Genomic DNA, 18,256 nt, shown 5'->3' with positions numbered 1-18,256 from the left:
ACTCAATGCATTTAGGCACGTAGACATAGTCAAGATGATCTGCTGCAGTTCAAAGTGAGCATCAGAATGGGGAAGAAAGGTGATTTAAGTGACTTTGAACGTGGCGTGGTTGTTGGGCTGGTCTGAGTATTTCAGAAGCTGCTGATCTACTGGGATTTTCACGCACAACCATCTCTAGGGTTTACAGAGAATGATCCGAAAAAGAGAAAATATCCAGTGAGCGGCAGTTCTGTGGGCGTAAATGCCTTGTTGATGCCAGAGGTCAGTGAGAATGGCCAGACTGGTTGGAGCTGATAGAAAGGCAACAGTAGCTCAAATAACTACTCGTTACAACCGAGGTATGCAGAATAGCATCTCTGAACGCACAACACGTCGAACCTTGAGGCAGATGGGCTACAGCAGCAGAAGACCACACCGGGTGCCACTCCTGTCAGCTAAGAACAGGAAACTGAGGCTACAATTCGCACAGGCTCACCAAAACTGGACAACAGAAGATTGGAAAAACGTTGCCTGGTCTGATGAGTCTCGATTTCTGCTGCGACATTCGGACGGTAGGGTAAGAATTTGGCGTCAACAACATGAAAGCATGGATCCATCCTGCCTTGTATCAACGGTTCAGGTTGGTGGTGGTGGTATAATGGTGTGGAGGATATTTTCTTGGCACACTTTGGACCCCTTAGTACTAATTGAGCATCCAACAGCCTACCTGAGTGTTGTTGCTGACCATGTCCATCCCTTTATGTCCACAGTGGACCCATCTTCTGATGGCTACTTCCAGCAGGATACCGCGTCATGTCATAAAGCATGAATCATCTCGGACTGGTTTCTTGAACATGACAATGAGTTCCCTGTACTCCAATGGCCTCCACAGTCACCAGATCTCAATACAATAGAGCACCTTTGGGATGTGGTGGAACGGAAGATTTGCATCATGGATGTGCAGCCGACAAATCTGCAGCAACTGCGTGTTGCTATCATGTCAATATGGAGCAAAATCTCTGAGGAATGTTTCCAGTACCTTGTTGAATCGATGCCATGAAGGATTAAGGCAGTTCTGAAGGCCAAAGGGGGTCCAACCCGGTACTAGCAAGGTGTACCTAATAAAGTGGCCGGTGAGTGTAAGTACCTGATAACTGACGTCTTCGAGAATTTTCTCCAAACGTAACATAGCAGTGCTCTTTATACAGAGCAATGCTTTCTACAAAAAACAGTTCACCCTGAGGATAAAACACCCAAACACAAGCTGAGCGATGTTGTATATGCAGTCCAAAGCTGTGGAGAGTGCACACACCTATACATAGGAGTAGGAGGAGGAGACTACATATCAGCATCAAAACAGGAGAACCAGCTTCTCAGGACAAGACTGAGCAGTTCACCTGCATCTACAGGATAAAGAACACTCCTTTAAGGGCGGCAACGTTCACATTCTAGGCAGAGACAGATTGTTCTGGAGAGGAGTGAAGGAAGTCATCTGTGTTCAACTGGAACAGCCAGAGGAGGCGGATCAACAACAGCAATTATCAGGTACTTAGAATGCAGTCTTGAGATCTATCCTCAGAAAGTTTCACCTTCATTTACATCTTGAGTCACCCCTGACCTTGCAGTTTCTTCACACCATTAGCCACATGACGTCTATGTGACAGTGCATCTTGGACTCCACATCAGTCAGTTAGAACTGAAGAGGCATCAACGTCTTGAAGAACCAAAAAGAGACGTCCAGTTTCCTTCTACAGAAAATGACCATGACCTTGATGTCTGACAGTCTATACAGATGCAGATCTCCCTTAAGTCACTTTACTTTGGCCTGTTCTTGCCAAACAACACAGAGGCTCTGTTTAATGTATTTTTCATTGCACAGTACCTTTAAGAAACCTACCCTTAGAGTATATACTATATTTATGATATGTTACCTCAAACTGTCATCATAGTCTTCATTTAAGCGGCTGAATCTTCTGAAACACTGGCTTCTTAGACTAACACTCATTTTGACAGTATTGTTATAAATCTAATTGAATTTCACAGCAAATTGAACTGTTGCTCTTAACTGTATTAACCTTAAGTGGAATTAAAGGAATTTGTTGGAAATAATGATAAATGCTGTTGGATTTTTCATCACCCAGTGAAATGTGTCGTCTATTTGGATTTTTTTTTTTTTTTGAGAAATTGAGGGTTCAAAGACAAAGAATACCTGTTTACCTCGACCTTTTTGGTTTTGCTTAAAATGTGATGAGTATTGATTGTCATAAAACATTGTTCCCCTCAGGACAATCAGTTTGTTAATCCAGTAACCCTTCACCTGAGGCCATCATCAGGTGTGTGTGGTGTATAAGTAAGACTATCACTTCCAGAAACATGTTTTAAAAGTACAAATTCTACTGATGTAAGTTGAGTTTTCAATGCATGTTTTGTCCACAAACACACCTGCCAACACAGAACACTATGAACACACAGAAAACTATTTCTTAAGGCCTAAATAACAAAAACTGCTTACAAAGATGTTGGGGAGCTTTCATGAGTAACCACCACATTGTACGTGTAACTGTGTAAAAGTTTCAACTATCTTCAGCAAAATGTCAGCTCCTTTCATTACGTTGACAGCAGATATCTCCAGATGAATATCTTAAAACCCTGAGACACATAAATGCTTCCTCATAGCGAAATGCCACTGCCGGTTAAATGAGAGAGAGCGTTTCTTTTTTTTTTTATAGTTCCAGTGGAAAACCCCGTAAATAGCGAGCCAAGGTAACAGCTGACCACATATCTGTGTTTATCAAATAGGACGGCTAATCTTGTTTTCTGCAGTATGATAATTGTTCTACCTGTCATCCTCGTGACCTGCTTCAATATGTCTGAACCACACTCGGGGTTTTTCCTGCAGAAAGGAATGTTTGGCAGAAGCAGTTTTGCTGATTGAGGTTTAATTTAGTCAATCATAGTATACATTTTGGTTCATCAAATGTCCGAAAAAACTGGAAAATGCATAGATTTCTTTCAAACGTAGTTACACAGACACGCTATCTTTACTGCCACGTGTAGTCATGTCCCACAGGCCCATTCAGAGCCAGGAGAAACCCTGTATACTGGAAATACTTGATAGCTAATAAAGACAGAGAGCGGGGTGAAGGTGCTTTATGTTCTCTGAGGGTGTTCCTATATTTATGGGAGAAAGCTTTCTTTATTGAAGAAGGTAGACCTGCCATTACCATCCCAGTAGTTTTTGAACAGTCCCCTATAACCAGGAAATATGAACATAATCAGATAAGAGATCAAGAAGAGCGTCACACAGTTTTGTTTTGTTTTTTTACTTCTTACTGCAAATACACAGATACACAACAACATGTGTATACCACTGTCAGATTGGTGAGATCAAAAACCAAGTCAGTTGGTGGATCTACTGAAAGATTAAGAGGAGTAATGTTAGCTAACTGGTTTAAAAAAAAAAAAAAAACCTACATGGTTAATTGAAAAATACGAAAATAGAAATACTAACTATAACTTTTTGTGATGTTTATTGTTTGCTTTACATTTTTCTTCCTTTCACATTTGCATTGTTTTGTGCTGTACTGATTTTTTAAACCGATAAGATGATGCTTTCAATGCTTGAAAGTCACACCGGTGCTCAGTTTTCCCATGAGTACGTGACTGCAGTGTTTGTCTGAGCCTTTCCCTTCTTCAGGCCCAAGAGAGATGCATCGCTCTGCTCAAAACAAGAACAGACAAAGGAAACTCTGCGCTGTTTACCTAAAGTATGTCTGTATCAGTCAAAATGGTCCATCTGAAGTGTCAGGAAGTAACAGTATTTAGCACTTCAGCTGTATTTAATGCTTAGAAATCAAGCTTATGTCGCTGTTGTCCACATGTGGCATCATGAAGATGTGAACTTGCAGAATTGTTTTGGAAAACCAGCTGTAATATGTAAATGACATCGCCACCGAAACGGAGCAAAATCCGCCCCAAAAACTATAAGAAGACAGAGTAATAATGGTAAGAGCGTGGAGTAACTTGGTGGCATTGTGCAGGTAGATAAAGAAGTCTTTGTGCCCCCATGAATCTGGAGGCCTCAAAGGAGAAGTGTGGCTTTTATGACTTCCCGCCGAGCTCCACCTCGGTCTGGGCGTCGCATGCAGCCTACATCTTGGGTGAAAAAGAGACGAAGCGGTTCGCCAGAGGGCAGGAAGTACAAAAGAGCTACGGAATCGAGTGTCAGTGTGAGTGAAAAGTGTTATACATCGTGGTTATATCTATCCAACTCACCCATCGAAAGGTCACAGTAGGTGTTGCACATCGGATATGAACCTGCTGTAGAGTGTTGAACCTTCAAAAACAGTCTGTCTGGATTTTAAGTGCATAAATGATAGAAGACTGAAGTGCTGTTAGCGATCAAAGAAAGTGTTTGACCTCTGAGCTTTTCTGTAGTGTCACTGGGGAAATAGAATGAGATGAGACGATCGATGCCGTTCTCACATCTGTCTCTTTAAGATGAAGCTGCTGACATGTCGGTTAGCTTAGCTTAGCATCAAGACTGCAAACTGGGGAAACAGCCTGTCTGGCTTTGACCAAACATAGAACAAAATCTAAATTAAAAAGTAAATAAAATTCTACCTTTTCCCCCTTGCAAAGCCATTTTATGATCACTAGCTCTTAATGTAGTTCAATAAGATTGCTAGCATTTAATTTGTGCAAAATGCAGACCATAAAAAATGAAAAATTGTGATTTTACGTGATGGAACAGCACTATTTCAGCTCAGAACCTGTCTGATCATCCCCCTTTCTTGTGTGTAACCACTTATTAAAGGTTATTTGCAGTCTACAAGCTTTAAAGCTCTCCTCTGATCCTAGACAACAAAGTAAATTTCTTTTTAAAAATCCTAAAATTTTAGCACCTGTCTGCTAGATTGGTGGCTTCAACTGACACAAAAACCCTTGTAAGCACTTTTCCATACTGTTTATCCTGCTCCACGGAAAAGTAAGAGCAGAATCAAGCCGTTAGTTTTTTTAAAATTGCTATTAATGTCAATTTTAAATGCTACTTACTTTGTAGAGCTGCATAGGTTCAGTGTACTGAAATATCTCATATCATTGCACATAATGTATCCTGTCAAGTTCACTGATCCCCTGAGCTTTCCTTTAGTGCCACCTGCACATTGAAAGTTTTGCCAAGCGTATTTATTGCTCCTCTTTATTCTAGCAGTAACAGAGACGAGACGCTCACAGTGATGAATCAGGAGGATTATGACGTGAGTCTGCAGCTCTCCTCATCTTTATGGAGCTTTATATTGAGTTTCAGCTCATTGGTTGTCTGCAACTTCACTTTTTGTTGGTTCCACCTCACTGCACTCACAACACAGTTTTTCAGCCACAGCAGGCAAAACCTAACGGGCAAAGGTAGCCGGTGAACATACGGAACATTTGGCAGCTAAGCGGCCACGCGTTTCCCTGCAGGAGAAAGAGAGCTAAAAAGATTGGATTTATCTTCTCCAGGTGGCGAGAAACACATCACCGACTGAATTATAAGGTTGCCTGTGTCTGCTGCGGGATGTGTAAATAACAAACCTGTCATATTAGCGCCATATATTATTACTGTTATAACGTTCTTCTGTTGCCTCCAGGTGGCCATAAAATTCACTATTTCAAGTTGAAGGATACACACTGGAGTGAAATATGAAAGCTGTGAAAGGGAAAACTGTAACCACTTCCATTTTTGTTGTCCTATTAAGATGGAATATATATATATATATAGAAAAAAAAGTTGATATAACTCTGGCATTAAAACACATTCCTGTCTATACAATACAGCATGTTAAAGCCATTACCTTTTATATTATTACTGTATTTTATCAGAAGACAATACAGTAAAAAAGAAAACAATGTTCACATTCATCATCTTTGTTTTTCACACTGTTTGATCAGAACAGACAGTAATAATCAACAGTTTAATGTTATATAGATATACATATATGTATATTTAAAAAAAACAAAACACAAGTACTTTTATCATAATTTTCACAATTTTGTCTGGCAGTTTTTTCTGAGTACAACGTGGCTCTGATCATAAATCATGATAAAATCAGACTACAATATATACGTATTGTACATTCTGATATGTGATATGAATGAATATGTTGATTCTATAGTTGCATGATTGACCACAGTGTTAAGATTGTGAAATGTAAAAGCTACATAGAAGTTTAACTGTGTGTTTCTTACTATAGTTTCTCATGATTTGTTTCGCTGTATTTGAGTTTTTGGAGATATGCAACGAGGCTCCACTCTCAGCCAAACGTACAAAACAAAATAAATGATCAAATAACAATGATGAGAAGGCAGAGGATTGCAGCTCCCACAGGGCCGCTGTAGCTGCTGTCCGGTGACGTACCTGTAAGAGCAAGGGAAGAAGAAAAACATAAAGTTATCAGACAATAATATACTTCATGGAACTATTCAGTAAAGTTGCTAATTACAGATGGAGGAAGTTCATTTATTTATTTCAGACAGACACAGGCTACATGTAATGCAGGGTTTGATGTAACTATGAGCCCCTTCTGAAAAAAACGAACCAAAATAATGGTCAGGAAATCATCTGCTATTGTAAATCAAGGCACGTTCGTATGTATAGCAGCTTTTAACAACAAGGTAACTCAAAGTGCTTTACATAAAACATTAAAAAGCCTCAATAAAAGGTGCAAAAGGAACAGCAATTTAAGAAGAAAAAAAAGGAAGTTAAATAAAGAATAAAAAAGAGAGATAAAATAGAGAGTAAAAGTTATACTGCGGTTTAAGATGCTCAAAAGGTTTGGTTCAATTAAAGGCAGAGACAAATTAAATTTAAGAAGAAAAAAAAAGTCTGATAGTTGCTTCAGACCTGCAGTTTTCTGGGAGTCTGTTCCAGATTTGTGGGGTGTGAAAACTGAAAGCTGCTTCTCTGTGCTTTGTTCTGACTTTGGGGACAAAGACTAGATCTGTCCCAGATGACCTGAGAGGTCTGGATGACTCATAACATAAACCAATTTATTTTTGGTCCAGGAATTTACAATCAATTCTTTGGTGGACAAGAAGTCAGTTTAAAGAAGAACTGGAGTGATCAGATCCACTTTTCTGTATTTTGTATTCATCATGTGAAGTAGTTAGGATCTGGATATTTTGGGAATTACACTTTTTGGCTTTTTTGTTATGAGAAAAAATCTATATCAGCTTAATATCTGTCTATGTTTCATAGCAGAATAAAGCACGAGGACTTTCTTCATAAGTTTCACAGTCTGAAGGTCTACAATTTATATGATATGTTTGAACATCCCATTGACTAACATGCCATGAATATGATCCTAATTATAAAACATGATCAAATATATATATATTGTTATTGTATGTATTCTGAGCCCTTGAAAAGATTTGTACCTTGATCAGCCATGTAAGCTCCTAAAACAGTGAAACAAAACTATGGTTCACAGGATTCACCTTTTGTGCTATTATAGATTAAATGGAAATTCTAATTATAATACAAAATTATATTACATTTTCTGATTTTTTAAAGAAGACTCTTACCATAATAAGTAGAGTAATTGTGAGTTGATCCTGAAAAAGTGGGCCAAAAGTATGGTCAGGAACTGACTACAATCACCTTTTTTTTTTTTTTTACTAAAATAATTAAATGACCCATTTTACATTCACTTAATATAAAGCTTGAAAGCAGAGGATGTAATTGTTTTTTATTTTTTATGAGACCAGTAAAAATTCACGTCAACTGAAGAGACTTGCAGAGATATAGTTCAAGAAGATGATCAAGAATTTCCTCTGACTGTGTTAAGAGCACAGTTTTCAGCCACAGCAGCAACAGACACAACAGACTAAGTTAGTGGGAATGAAACTGAAGGGACAGATTTTTCCTTTGGGAGTCGCCAGAGACAAAGCAAAAAACTATTAGATTTATTTTCACCAGGTGGTCAGAAACACATCTCCAACTGAAGTATAATATTGGCTGTGTTCGCTGCAAGGTGTGTAAATAATAAACTTGTCATATTAACTCAATATATCATTACTGTATGCATAACGTTTAATGACTGCCCCCAGGTGGCCATAAAATTTAAGTGAAATAATCAATCTTCAACGGCCTTAGAACTTTTTTCTTTTTTTTTTCCCAAGCAGCCAAGTATTTAAATAAATGACCAAAGAAAACACAGTCTTGTCTGTACAGTACAGTGTATTAATTAGCCTCTAGCTAGCTACACTGGCTAACTTTTGCAATTGGTATAATGTTCACTAGCTGGCTATATCTGTAGCGTTTTTGAATTTTGAAATTTATTGTTTGGAAATCTCCAGATTTTCTTTTCTTTACCTATATTTAGCTGTCCCATTTCACACTTTCATTTTAAGAATTTTAGGCAATGTCAGCTAGTTAGCTAACATAACATTAGCTAGCTAGCAAATGTAGCATTAGCCAGCTGACTAATATTGCATACTCATGAATTCTACTGGTGTAATTACATGAAGGTATGGGGGCACGGGGCGTTTACTGATCTTTAAAACAAATTATTTAGTGAAGCGTAGGAGTCAGTTAAAAGAAGACTGTAACATGTGGATGTTAAGTGTTAATAGTGGAACTCTCTGTTGCTGAATAGGAGAATGCCAGAAACTGAAAATGATAGCTAAAGTTACTTGGCACAAATGTTTATTTTCTAAAAGTGCTAAGTCACTGTGACAACTTTGTTTTAGAATAAAAAACAGACTCAGCGCCCCCTTGTGGCTTTCAGAGTTTAAATGAAATCTATTTATCATCTCTGGGAGACTGTTCATTATATTGATTTTATGATACAAGGCCTGTAAGACGTAGTCACCTCTACTGAAGGTTTTCCCCTTTTATTGTTTTTTAAACATTGAATCACGTTCAATTTAATTTTTCTTTTCTGACAAGAATTTAGAACAAAGATTCTTTCATGCCAAAGTGGAAACAGATTTCTACAAGGTAATAAAATAAGTGACTGTATAAGTATTGACCCCTTGAAAGTGACTCATTTGAAACTGATGGAGTCAAATGGGGCTGGAAGTTACACAATTAGTAAATGTGTCACAAGTGACTGTGCATGAGTTTACAAGCCCCTGAAAATTTCATTGGAGTGCAGGCAAAACCATAATTTCATCTTTAGAACCTGAGTGACTGAAAGAAAGAGACCAGTAAGGAAGGCCACCAAGACACCTATGAACCTATGACTCCTCTGTTCTTTTGTCTTCGTGGTGTAGATATCCAAGTTTTATATATGATTCTCCAGAGGAAATCTATTTTCACTTTGACATGACAGCCAAATTGATAGACTGGTGACCTGTCCAGGGTGTCCCCTGCCTTCGCCCTAAGTCAGCTGGGATAGACTCCAGCCCCCCATGACCCTAGTGAGGATTAAGCNCAAATGGGGCTGGAAGTTACACAATTAGTCAATGTGTCACAAGTGACTGTGCATGAGTTTGGGGATGGATACAAGAAAATTTACAAGTCCCTGAATATTTCTTTGGAGTGCAGGCAAAACCATAAAAAAAAACTTTTCATATTCATTGTAATTTAAATAATGATGTTTCCAGATCAAGTCTTCTAAAGGTGGCCTACTGCTGCTTTTTGCAGACTATATATTTGCAAAGTAATGTTATTTTTATTTTATCCTATACAGTTTAATTTTACTCTCAAGTGGTCCCATTGTTTATGAATTACACTTTGTATTTTTTTGTAGAGTCAAATTAGTTAAAGTTTTATTTACATTACCCAAAGTCCCTGGGTTTACAGTGGTACATGTGTATGCATTCAGAGTAATTTTAGGTAGTAGTCGCAGCAAATAGAAAAATAGGACAACAATAAGAGAAGAAAAAGTTCAGTAAATTGGTAATATTTAACCCAGCAAGACAGTTCATTTTAATCACTAGGTTGAATCAAATTAGCAACCTAATCTTCTGGATGAAATGGTCAGTTCCAGGACATGGGTGAAACTAATGTCCCATAGTGACCCTCTAGTAGTGTTAAGGTTGAGTTATTTTTCCTAACCTGGCAGTTTTGTTGAGTATAGTATATATACTAATATATATATACTAATGTTAGTCAGTTATTCTTCATCTTACGCCAACATTAGCTTTCTGTGATTGAGACTGTTCACCCATGAGAGACAGTCAAAATGATAGAGTTTAATGTTTTAATAAGCAACAAAGCGTGACTACTTTCTTCATAGTTCTCACAGTACACCATTTCCTATTGATTTCAACACATGTCCCCATTCATAAATTACTCCAATATGACTCTGATAATAAAACATGATAAAAAAAAATGAAGAATTATAATATACAATTATTATACATATTCTGAGCCCTCATCTCCACATTACCAAACTGTGATTTATGGTGATTATGTAGTTGCATGCGTGACCTCTGTCTTGTGATGCTATGTTTGTGAAATGCAGAAGCTACACAGAAGTAAAGCTGTATGTTTCTTGCTGTAGTTTCTCGTGACTTGTTTATCTGCGACATAACTGCTGTGCTTTGTAGATGATGGAGTAGTGCACTGTGAGCTTTGGGAGATATGTACAGGGACTCCGCTCTCAGTGGGGAGATGCTAGGAGGACGGTCTTCTCCGTCTGATGAACAAGCCAAAGTAAATGGCCAGGGCAGTGATGAGAAGAGTAATAATGGCAAGGCAGACGATTATAGCCACCACAGGGCTGCTGTAGTCGGCTGACGTACCTGCCAGAGCACGGAACAAGGAAAGCATTAGCTTTTCAGACAATAAGACAGCTGTTGATTATACCAATGAATGAGGCGAAAACGCCCGAAGCAAGTACATTTATACAGACAGACATATGGCAGATTCTTACCTTGAGAAGCTGCGTGAGTTTGAGAATCTTCTAAAAAAAAAAGAAAAAATATTATCAAGAGATTGCAGGTATCCCTTTTTGTACATTTTTGGAAACTACACTTAGCATACAGCATGAAAACAGGTGGAAATAGGCTGCCTAGCTTTGTCAAAAGTTAACAAAAAGCCGTCTAGAGGCCTCGCCAAGGTTCACTAATTAACATGCTAACTATGTGGGCTATACCTTCATATTTAACAGACATTGAACTCTCAGCAAAAAACAAGAAGATGTATATTTCCAAATATAACAAAACTTATGAGGCAAGATATCGTAACACAAGTAAAGGGGGTCATTATGGACCTGGCTAATTTTATTTATCATGTTTTGCAAAGTTGATCAAACAAGACAAATCCTCTATTTTGCCTTGAGTTATTCATCAAGTTTAAACAAGAGTTGACGCAAATCATTTTCGTGTCTTATTTTACTGAATAAAGTGTCATTGTTATAGGATGAAGAGATGTCTTTGTCGTGTTTTGACTTAGACACGCACCAATTTTCCCTGTGCCCACACGAATGATGGGAGAGGTGATTGTGCCGTTGGTCGGCACATCCTCGATCCCTCTCTTCCTCCTCTTACTGGGACATGTCTATTGAACAAAGACAAATCAGAACTCAGTACCATCTATCTAGGCTATGTGATTTATAAACACAAGTCAAGTTCACTCACAGGCAGTAGTGAGCTACACTTCGTTGCATCACAGAGTCTGGTGACACAGTGCAGGTAGAAAGTCGAAATAGTCAGATTTTTGTGCTCCACAAATCTGAAGGCCTCAAAGGAAAAGTATGCCTGTTGTCCCTGCCCATTTACCTCCACCTTGGTCTGCGCATCCACCGTGCACCTTGGGTGAAACAAGAGACATGCACTTGTACAAAAAACTCGCTTAGAGTTGAGTGTCAGAGTAATTTAAAAAAGGTATCGTATGTTATGGTTCCATTTATGCACTCACCCTACAAACAGATCATAGTGGGTGTCATGCACGGGATATGGAGATGTTGTCGCGAAGCATCTGTCCAGCAGCACGTGGAACCTTTGAGGACGGACAGACGGGACTTTTAGTGTCTTTCATATTACTGTTGCTGGTATACTGTAAAAACTGTAAAAACTAAAATACTTTTCTGTTAGATTCTTAGCATGAACTCCAACATAAATCCTCGTCTTTAGACTGAGCCCCGTCTCTGGGATCAATAGTGGTTCTAGGCGTTCTGGATCCTGTAAAGTGAATCCAAAATCCATGATAAAACTCTGAATTGTATATATATATTAAACAGCCACTCTCTGAATAAATAAATGAAAGAAGCACAGGTCTTACGTGATAGAGCTTCATATACAGTGTACTGATGAAGCTACCATTGTTGTCTCTTATGGCAAGACTCGCACCTGATCTGCATTCAGCGAAAAGAAATTCATGTTATATATATATATATATATATATACCTATTAGAATAGATCAAAATATGTAGGCGTCAGTCTGGGTGTCACATGGCATACTCACACGGCCACTTCAGTGTTGTTGAGCAGATACTGCATCGGGTATTTACAGGAGAACCTGTACAGGATTGGCCGCTGATAGGTGATCACACCCGCAGTGGGATCTATAGAGACAATAGTGCCGGAGATGTTGATGTACTGGACAAGTGAGAAGTCAGAAAACTCTCCAGTGCCCACCTCGTTGGTTATCTTTTCATGAAAAAAAAATTAAAAAAAACAAAAACATATATTTCAGTAAAGTCACTGGATTTGTTATTTGATGCAAATACACAGACTTCCAAACCCTTGTTTTTAATATGATGCTCATCACTTCTATCAAAATCAGACTTTAACCACAGAGTGCTGTTTTGTACTGTACTATTCAGAATTATTCTAAACTTCTTTTAAAGGTGTCTCACTTCATGTACATTTCAAAAAGAGCAGCAAAAGCAATAGCAAATGATACCTTATACGTATTACTGCAGAAAGAGCTGTCGTGGCTGCCATTTATGGGGAATCGGAATTCCAAGCGTGGTGGGACAGCAGTCCAGTTAACAGTCCCGTAACACTCAGGGTTGCTGACTTGATTATTGAGCACCATCAGGGACTCGTTGTAAAGAGAATTGTACACTGGGCAAACATAGATGCTCAGGTCCATGTACTCGGTGCCGCACCCCACCTTTATGTCCGAGTTTTCTGGGAGAGGTAAAAATGGAGGATGTAAATCGAAGAGGTTTGAAAATGACTGTAACTGAAGAGTATACAGAAGAAAATGCCACAAACCTGGAGCTCTGTTAGTGTCACTGAGAATGCATTCATCTCGTATCTGGGCATCAGTCCTTTGAATTAGGCCAAGCTGGCACACAAGAACGACCAGCCTTATTGTTCTTAGAGTGGACCTGTGAGAAAACAGGAAAACAACTCAACAACAGCTCACCAATTTCTTTTGAAGGAGAGTGCTTTGAAAGCAAACCGGCCTTTTTTTCCTTAAAGGTCAAAGACAACAGATCCAGATAGCTATCCTGTGCAAGATGGATAAGGTTTAAAAGGTAATAGACCTGAGCCCATTGTGCACCACACAGTAAGCGAGAAAAACATGCTTCAGCACCATCAGGATACATGCATGTTTATTTTCTTGAAATGGAAATACTGATATCTTTGCAGGATTGAAAGAATTTTTTATGCGTCCCTCATGAACGAATCCAGAATTTTACATATCAAGAAAATGTGAAATAAACTCAACTCAAATTATATCTAATCTGATGTGATTTTGATTGAACTTACAGCAGATTGTTAAAACAGCAAAAATCATGTAAACATTTTTTGTCAAAGTATAATCTTTTTCACTTCATATATTATAAACAAATACAACCTGAAGTATCAGACAACCAGATAAAGTTATTTTGGGACTCACCTGTAAGTCTTCATTTTGTGTCTTGCTCTCTGCTATCAGATCTCTCCATTTATACCACTGTCTCCACAAGGGGCGTGTGAGGGAACACAATAGTGTAACCTGAACTGAGCCTTTGACATGCATTTTGATTGTGTAGAAAAATTAAGTAACTTGCATTTTTAGCAACGTCTTACATAAACATGTTTGTGTCTATACATATATATGATTTGAAGGCTTTGGAGTTAATTTCTTGCTTTGTAAAAAACAGCTGTGTGGTGGTGAAAGAAAAACTTGAATAAGTAAAAGTAGAGATTCAACATTGTAAAATAGCTCAACTGCAAGGAAAAGTCCTTTAGTCAGATTTTTATGTCAAATCTTAATCTGAAAAGTTAGTTATCAGATAAATAATGTGTAGAAATACAGCAGTGTACAATGGCAAATTCTCAGTGTGAGTTATAAAACTTGTCACTGCCATTACTGCACATTATGTTGCTATTTATCTGAAGATAATCATCACCAGTTCTATGCCTTAATCAGAAAGCATCATGCGTATTTGATGGATTCACATGATGACACCTAGCTTGCCATGGAAGAATTATAATACAGTTTGTTGTCAAAAAGTCCACTCATTTATACCCTTCTTTTCTTTTCTTCCTATTTGTTCATTTGACATCGATCATCGATGAGATGCAACAGATCACCTTGAGAGTGCTTTTATTGAGCTCCTTCCAGTACTCAATGAGGTAGGAAAGAAAACTGCACAACAGGAACTGGTTTAAAGGTTGTTGTTTAATGACAGATAGAGAAAATGTGATTTTCTGATGAGTCTTTTCATTTCAAAGTAATCATTTTTGTGTTACATAATGACATTCCTGGGTTCCTTTTGGGTTATCAGCACCTATCTCAGGGGGTCTGTAACTTACAGTCATACCAATTTTGTTGTCTTGCAGTCAGCTTTAGTAGTGCATTAGCAATCGTCGTGCATTTGGTCTATCATATAATATGATTTTTAAATGTAGTATAATGTAGCCTTAATGGCAGTTGCTTAATGTTGTCCAATGGAAAAACATTTGATCGCTGTCTTGCGTATGAGCAGGGAGAGTGTTGCGTAGGAACCTATAATGTATACGCATAAACATTGTTTTATTATTCATTGGGTCGATAAAAGGCCAGTATCAGTGATCTGATCACAAGTGTTCTCCTTTGAGATCTATTGATGTGATAAAAGTCTCAGTGTTTTTCTTCAGATTTTTGTAATGGATCATTTTTTGTTATGGCCTCAGGCTGTAGTCTGCAAATACACATTTTCAGTGCTGTTTTGTACAGTCTGAGAATAAAAGACACACCTAACTGAGAGAGATCCAAAGTCTTTTGTGAAGCGTCATGACACGAAAGAGGCTCCCAAATCCCTGAAGAACACCACCATAATACAACATGAGGATACAGCCTGAAAAAGGTGCCTGATGGATTACTTTGGACGTATCCAATGTCAAATGCCAGTTTTAAGCTCTCTTTTGTTGTCAAAATAAGCATTTGTCTGCTAGCAATGCCATTGGTGTTACTGAAGGCACATTTCATCAAAACTTGGACCCAGAAGCTGTAAATGTGGTCACCCTTGGGAAATATTAACACTAACTTGGTGTAAACCAGTGGCAGATTTGGGTCAGTACCTGTGCTCGAAAACCAAAATGTTCTGTTTTAAGAGGGAGTGGAAGGAGGTAGCATTTTGTTTTTATGCACATAGATGTTGTTCTTCAAGTATCCAAAACATGGTGACTCAGCTTGAATGATGACTTTGAATAGGATTGAGGGTGAACTGAACCTCAGTTTGTACCTGATATTTTGGCCAGTTAGCAATGAAAGAACCCATAAACCCTAAAGAATAAATAATTTAACCAGTTTTGTTGTGATGCGTAGATTCTACACCCACCTTTCTACCTATAAATCAATGCAAGTGTATACAACTATGTGGGTCAATAAGTAACATGAAATTAGAAAATGAAAATGCCACCAGTGTGACTGGGGTCATTTGAGTTCATGTTACACAATTTGTCCTTTATTTTTCAGTTGTAAAATATGATACTTAATCACCAAATGTAAAGAAACAGTTTGATATTGGAGTGGAGAGTTACATGACAAAATCTTTGCTAGTCTCATATCTGTATGATGACATCAAGGTGTCAAAACTCTTCCAATGTTGGCCACTAGTGGCAAACTTCTGGGAACATCTGATCATAATGAGAAGTTTGCTGCTACCCAGTTTGCCAGTACTTCGAAACTTCTCATAACCTTCTGGTAACAAGCTTGGAATTAGTTGCAAACAAGTGAGTTTATGTTTGACATAAATAGCGTCTCTGGGAAGAATAGTATTATTTATATTTCCCAGGATTTTGGCAGAGGGTTGGCGTTAACCTTTGGCAGTGTTGCCGAAAATTTGCAGAACAGGTATGCTTTCATTCTTAATTAGACTTGCAGTGAGCTTTTGGGGTAACTTTGTGGAAGGTTTGCAAGAATGTTTGCTGTTTGCAACAAGGTTTGGTCTCCTCTGGGTGTTCTGGCTTCCTCCTACAGTCTAAAGTCCAAGGTTATACAAGTTGAACTGTGATTGTAAATCCACTGTTGGTGTGAAAATGGGCACAAATGGTGCTGTCTCTCAGTGTTGGACCCGCGATGAACTGTCAATCTGTCCAAGGTCATCACCACCTCTGGATGGGCTCCATTCAATCTGTGACCCTCAGACAGATACAATGGGTATAGCACACTGGCAGCAAGAAAATGAAATTAAAAATCAATGCAATAAGTTTTCCACAAAGTCAGCCAGAAGTCCACAACAAGTTTGCCACCAAGCAGATTTACACAACGAAACATGGCCTTGCTGCAAATCTGCAGCAATATGACCAAAGGTAAACCATAGATATCGGCCAGAAACCAGGTGTTTTTGTCAGGGTAAAGTTTTGTTTCACCCAAGTGCCCAAAAAAAAAAAAAAAAAAAATTCTGTTTATAGACATCTAGCACTTGGTTCTGACATTAAGTTGGTTGAAGGTGGTGCATTCTTGGCCTTGTGAAACACAATTCAAATTCAAAACTCAAGCTATCCTTTTTGGGGTTTTAGATACTTTTCCAAACAACTATAAAAAAAAAACTACATAAGCAAACACCGAGCTCAAATTGGACCTAAAGTTTGTTAACTTAACTAGATTGCATTTTTTTTCTCAACTATGCATTTAAAACCTTCAGTATTGGGATAGTTGCTGTGATCATTTGTGAAAGCACACCACCCTCTGTTTTTGCCCATGAGCAAAAACAAAGAAAACAGGAATTGTGGTATGTCCATCTATCTTTGCTAGACTCGTTTAATTCTCTAATTAGCTCCCTCTTAGTATGTGTCATTTGACACATGTTTGGGTTGTAGCAGAGCTTTGCATTGTCAACATATATCTTTCACACTTGACAACAATGTGTAGGTCCGCATAGTACTCACGTGTTGATGAATGTGACACACAGAAGAAATATGAGGAACAATAGACCTTGCACTCTCACCAGAAACAATGTCAAGTGAAGTTGTTTGCACTGACACAAGAATGGTGTGGTCATGTATGGATGTATTCGGGGGTTTCACAAGCCTTGTCTCTGTGGGCTTCTGTCAGAAAAGCCAGCTCAGTGTAGATCCATTATAGGTGCTCGTGGGAACACTGCAGGTTAAAATGCAGCTTATTAACAGTTTAACTGACACAACACAACACTATGATCTTAATCTAATAACCATTGTCACAACCTGAGAATTTTCAACTTAACAATCAAGCAGGGGCGTAGAATTGGGTAGGGATGCTCGGGACACGTCCCTACTGATATCCAGCCACTAATGTGTGTCAATACAACTGCTGTCCGTAGTGTTTAGTTAATGATTATGGCACACAAAGGGTTAACAGTAGGTTTCTGCTGGAACCTAACTTAAATATCACTTCCCGATTGGCTCTGCCAGTTTCTCGCTAACATACATGTGATTGGCCGTCCCCGCTGTCACTCCATTTGCTTGTAAAAGCTACTTACAACCTGTTGGACCGGACAGAAGGCAGTGCATGTATCTGCAACTGTGAGTGTAAGCAGGGAGGGCAACCGAAAAATCAACATGAATATTATGATTATAATCAGTGGTGTCATTTACATTTTTATTTGTGTCTGTTTGCGTGCCTGTGTGTGTGCGTGTGTGTGTTTGATAATTAGGATTTGAAGGATGTCAAAGAAAAGAACACTGGACATAAGACACTTCTTTAGGCGTCAAAGTGTAAGTTACTTCATGGGTATATTACTGTAGAGGCTCAACAATACATCCATCCATTATCTACACACCACTTAATCCTCATTAGGGTCGCAGGGGGCTGGAGTCTATCCCAGCCGACTTAAGGTGAAGGCAGGGGACACCCTGGACAGGTCGCCAGTCTATCACAGGGCTACACTTAGAGACAGACAACCAAGCACACTCACATTCACACCTACGGACAATTTAGAAATGT

The 18,256-nt window shown here is 38.5% G+C and overlaps 1 protein-coding gene across 1 annotated transcript; it reads right to left on the bottom strand.

The window, feature by feature from the left end:
* Positions 1-10,453: 10,453 nt before the first annotated feature.
* Positions 10,454-13,776, bottom strand: LOC103362439 (zona pellucida-like domain-containing protein 1). Its single transcript, XM_008288794.1, has 11 exons — positions 13,763-13,776; positions 13,132-13,247; positions 12,815-13,044; positions 12,374-12,558; positions 12,191-12,263; positions 11,993-12,090; positions 11,828-11,908; positions 11,548-11,719; positions 11,371-11,467; positions 10,842-10,871; positions 10,454-10,710 (listed from the first exon to the last, which is right to left on the bottom strand). The coding sequence occupies exons 1-11, from the start codon at positions 13,774-13,776 to the stop codon at positions 10,583-10,585; spliced, it is 1,224 nt and encodes a 407-aa protein (XP_008287016.1). The 3' UTR covers positions 10,454-10,582.
* Positions 13,777-18,256: the final 4,480 nt, after the last annotated feature.

Source organism: Stegastes partitus, unplaced genomic scaffold, assembly GCF_000690725.1.
Source record: "Stegastes partitus isolate 25-593 unplaced genomic scaffold, Stegastes_partitus-1.0.2 Scaffold574, whole genome shotgun sequence".
In the NCBI taxonomy this organism is placed as follows: Eukaryota; Metazoa; Chordata; class Actinopteri; family Pomacentridae; genus Stegastes; species Stegastes partitus.
This window is presented reverse-complemented; position numbering and strand designations above follow the sequence as displayed.

Excerpts from the sequence above, each read along its gene's own strand:
- LOC103362439 (XM_008288794.1), bottom strand. Across the intron at positions 12,091-12,190 it reads TGTATATGAAGCTCTATCAC|GATCCAGAACGCCTAGAACC; the intron begins GTAAGACCTGTG and ends TTCACTTTACAG. Across the intron at positions 10,711-10,841 it reads AACTCACGCAGCTTCTCAAG|GTACGTCAGCCGACTACAGC; the intron begins GTAAGAATCTGC and ends GTGCTCTGGCAG.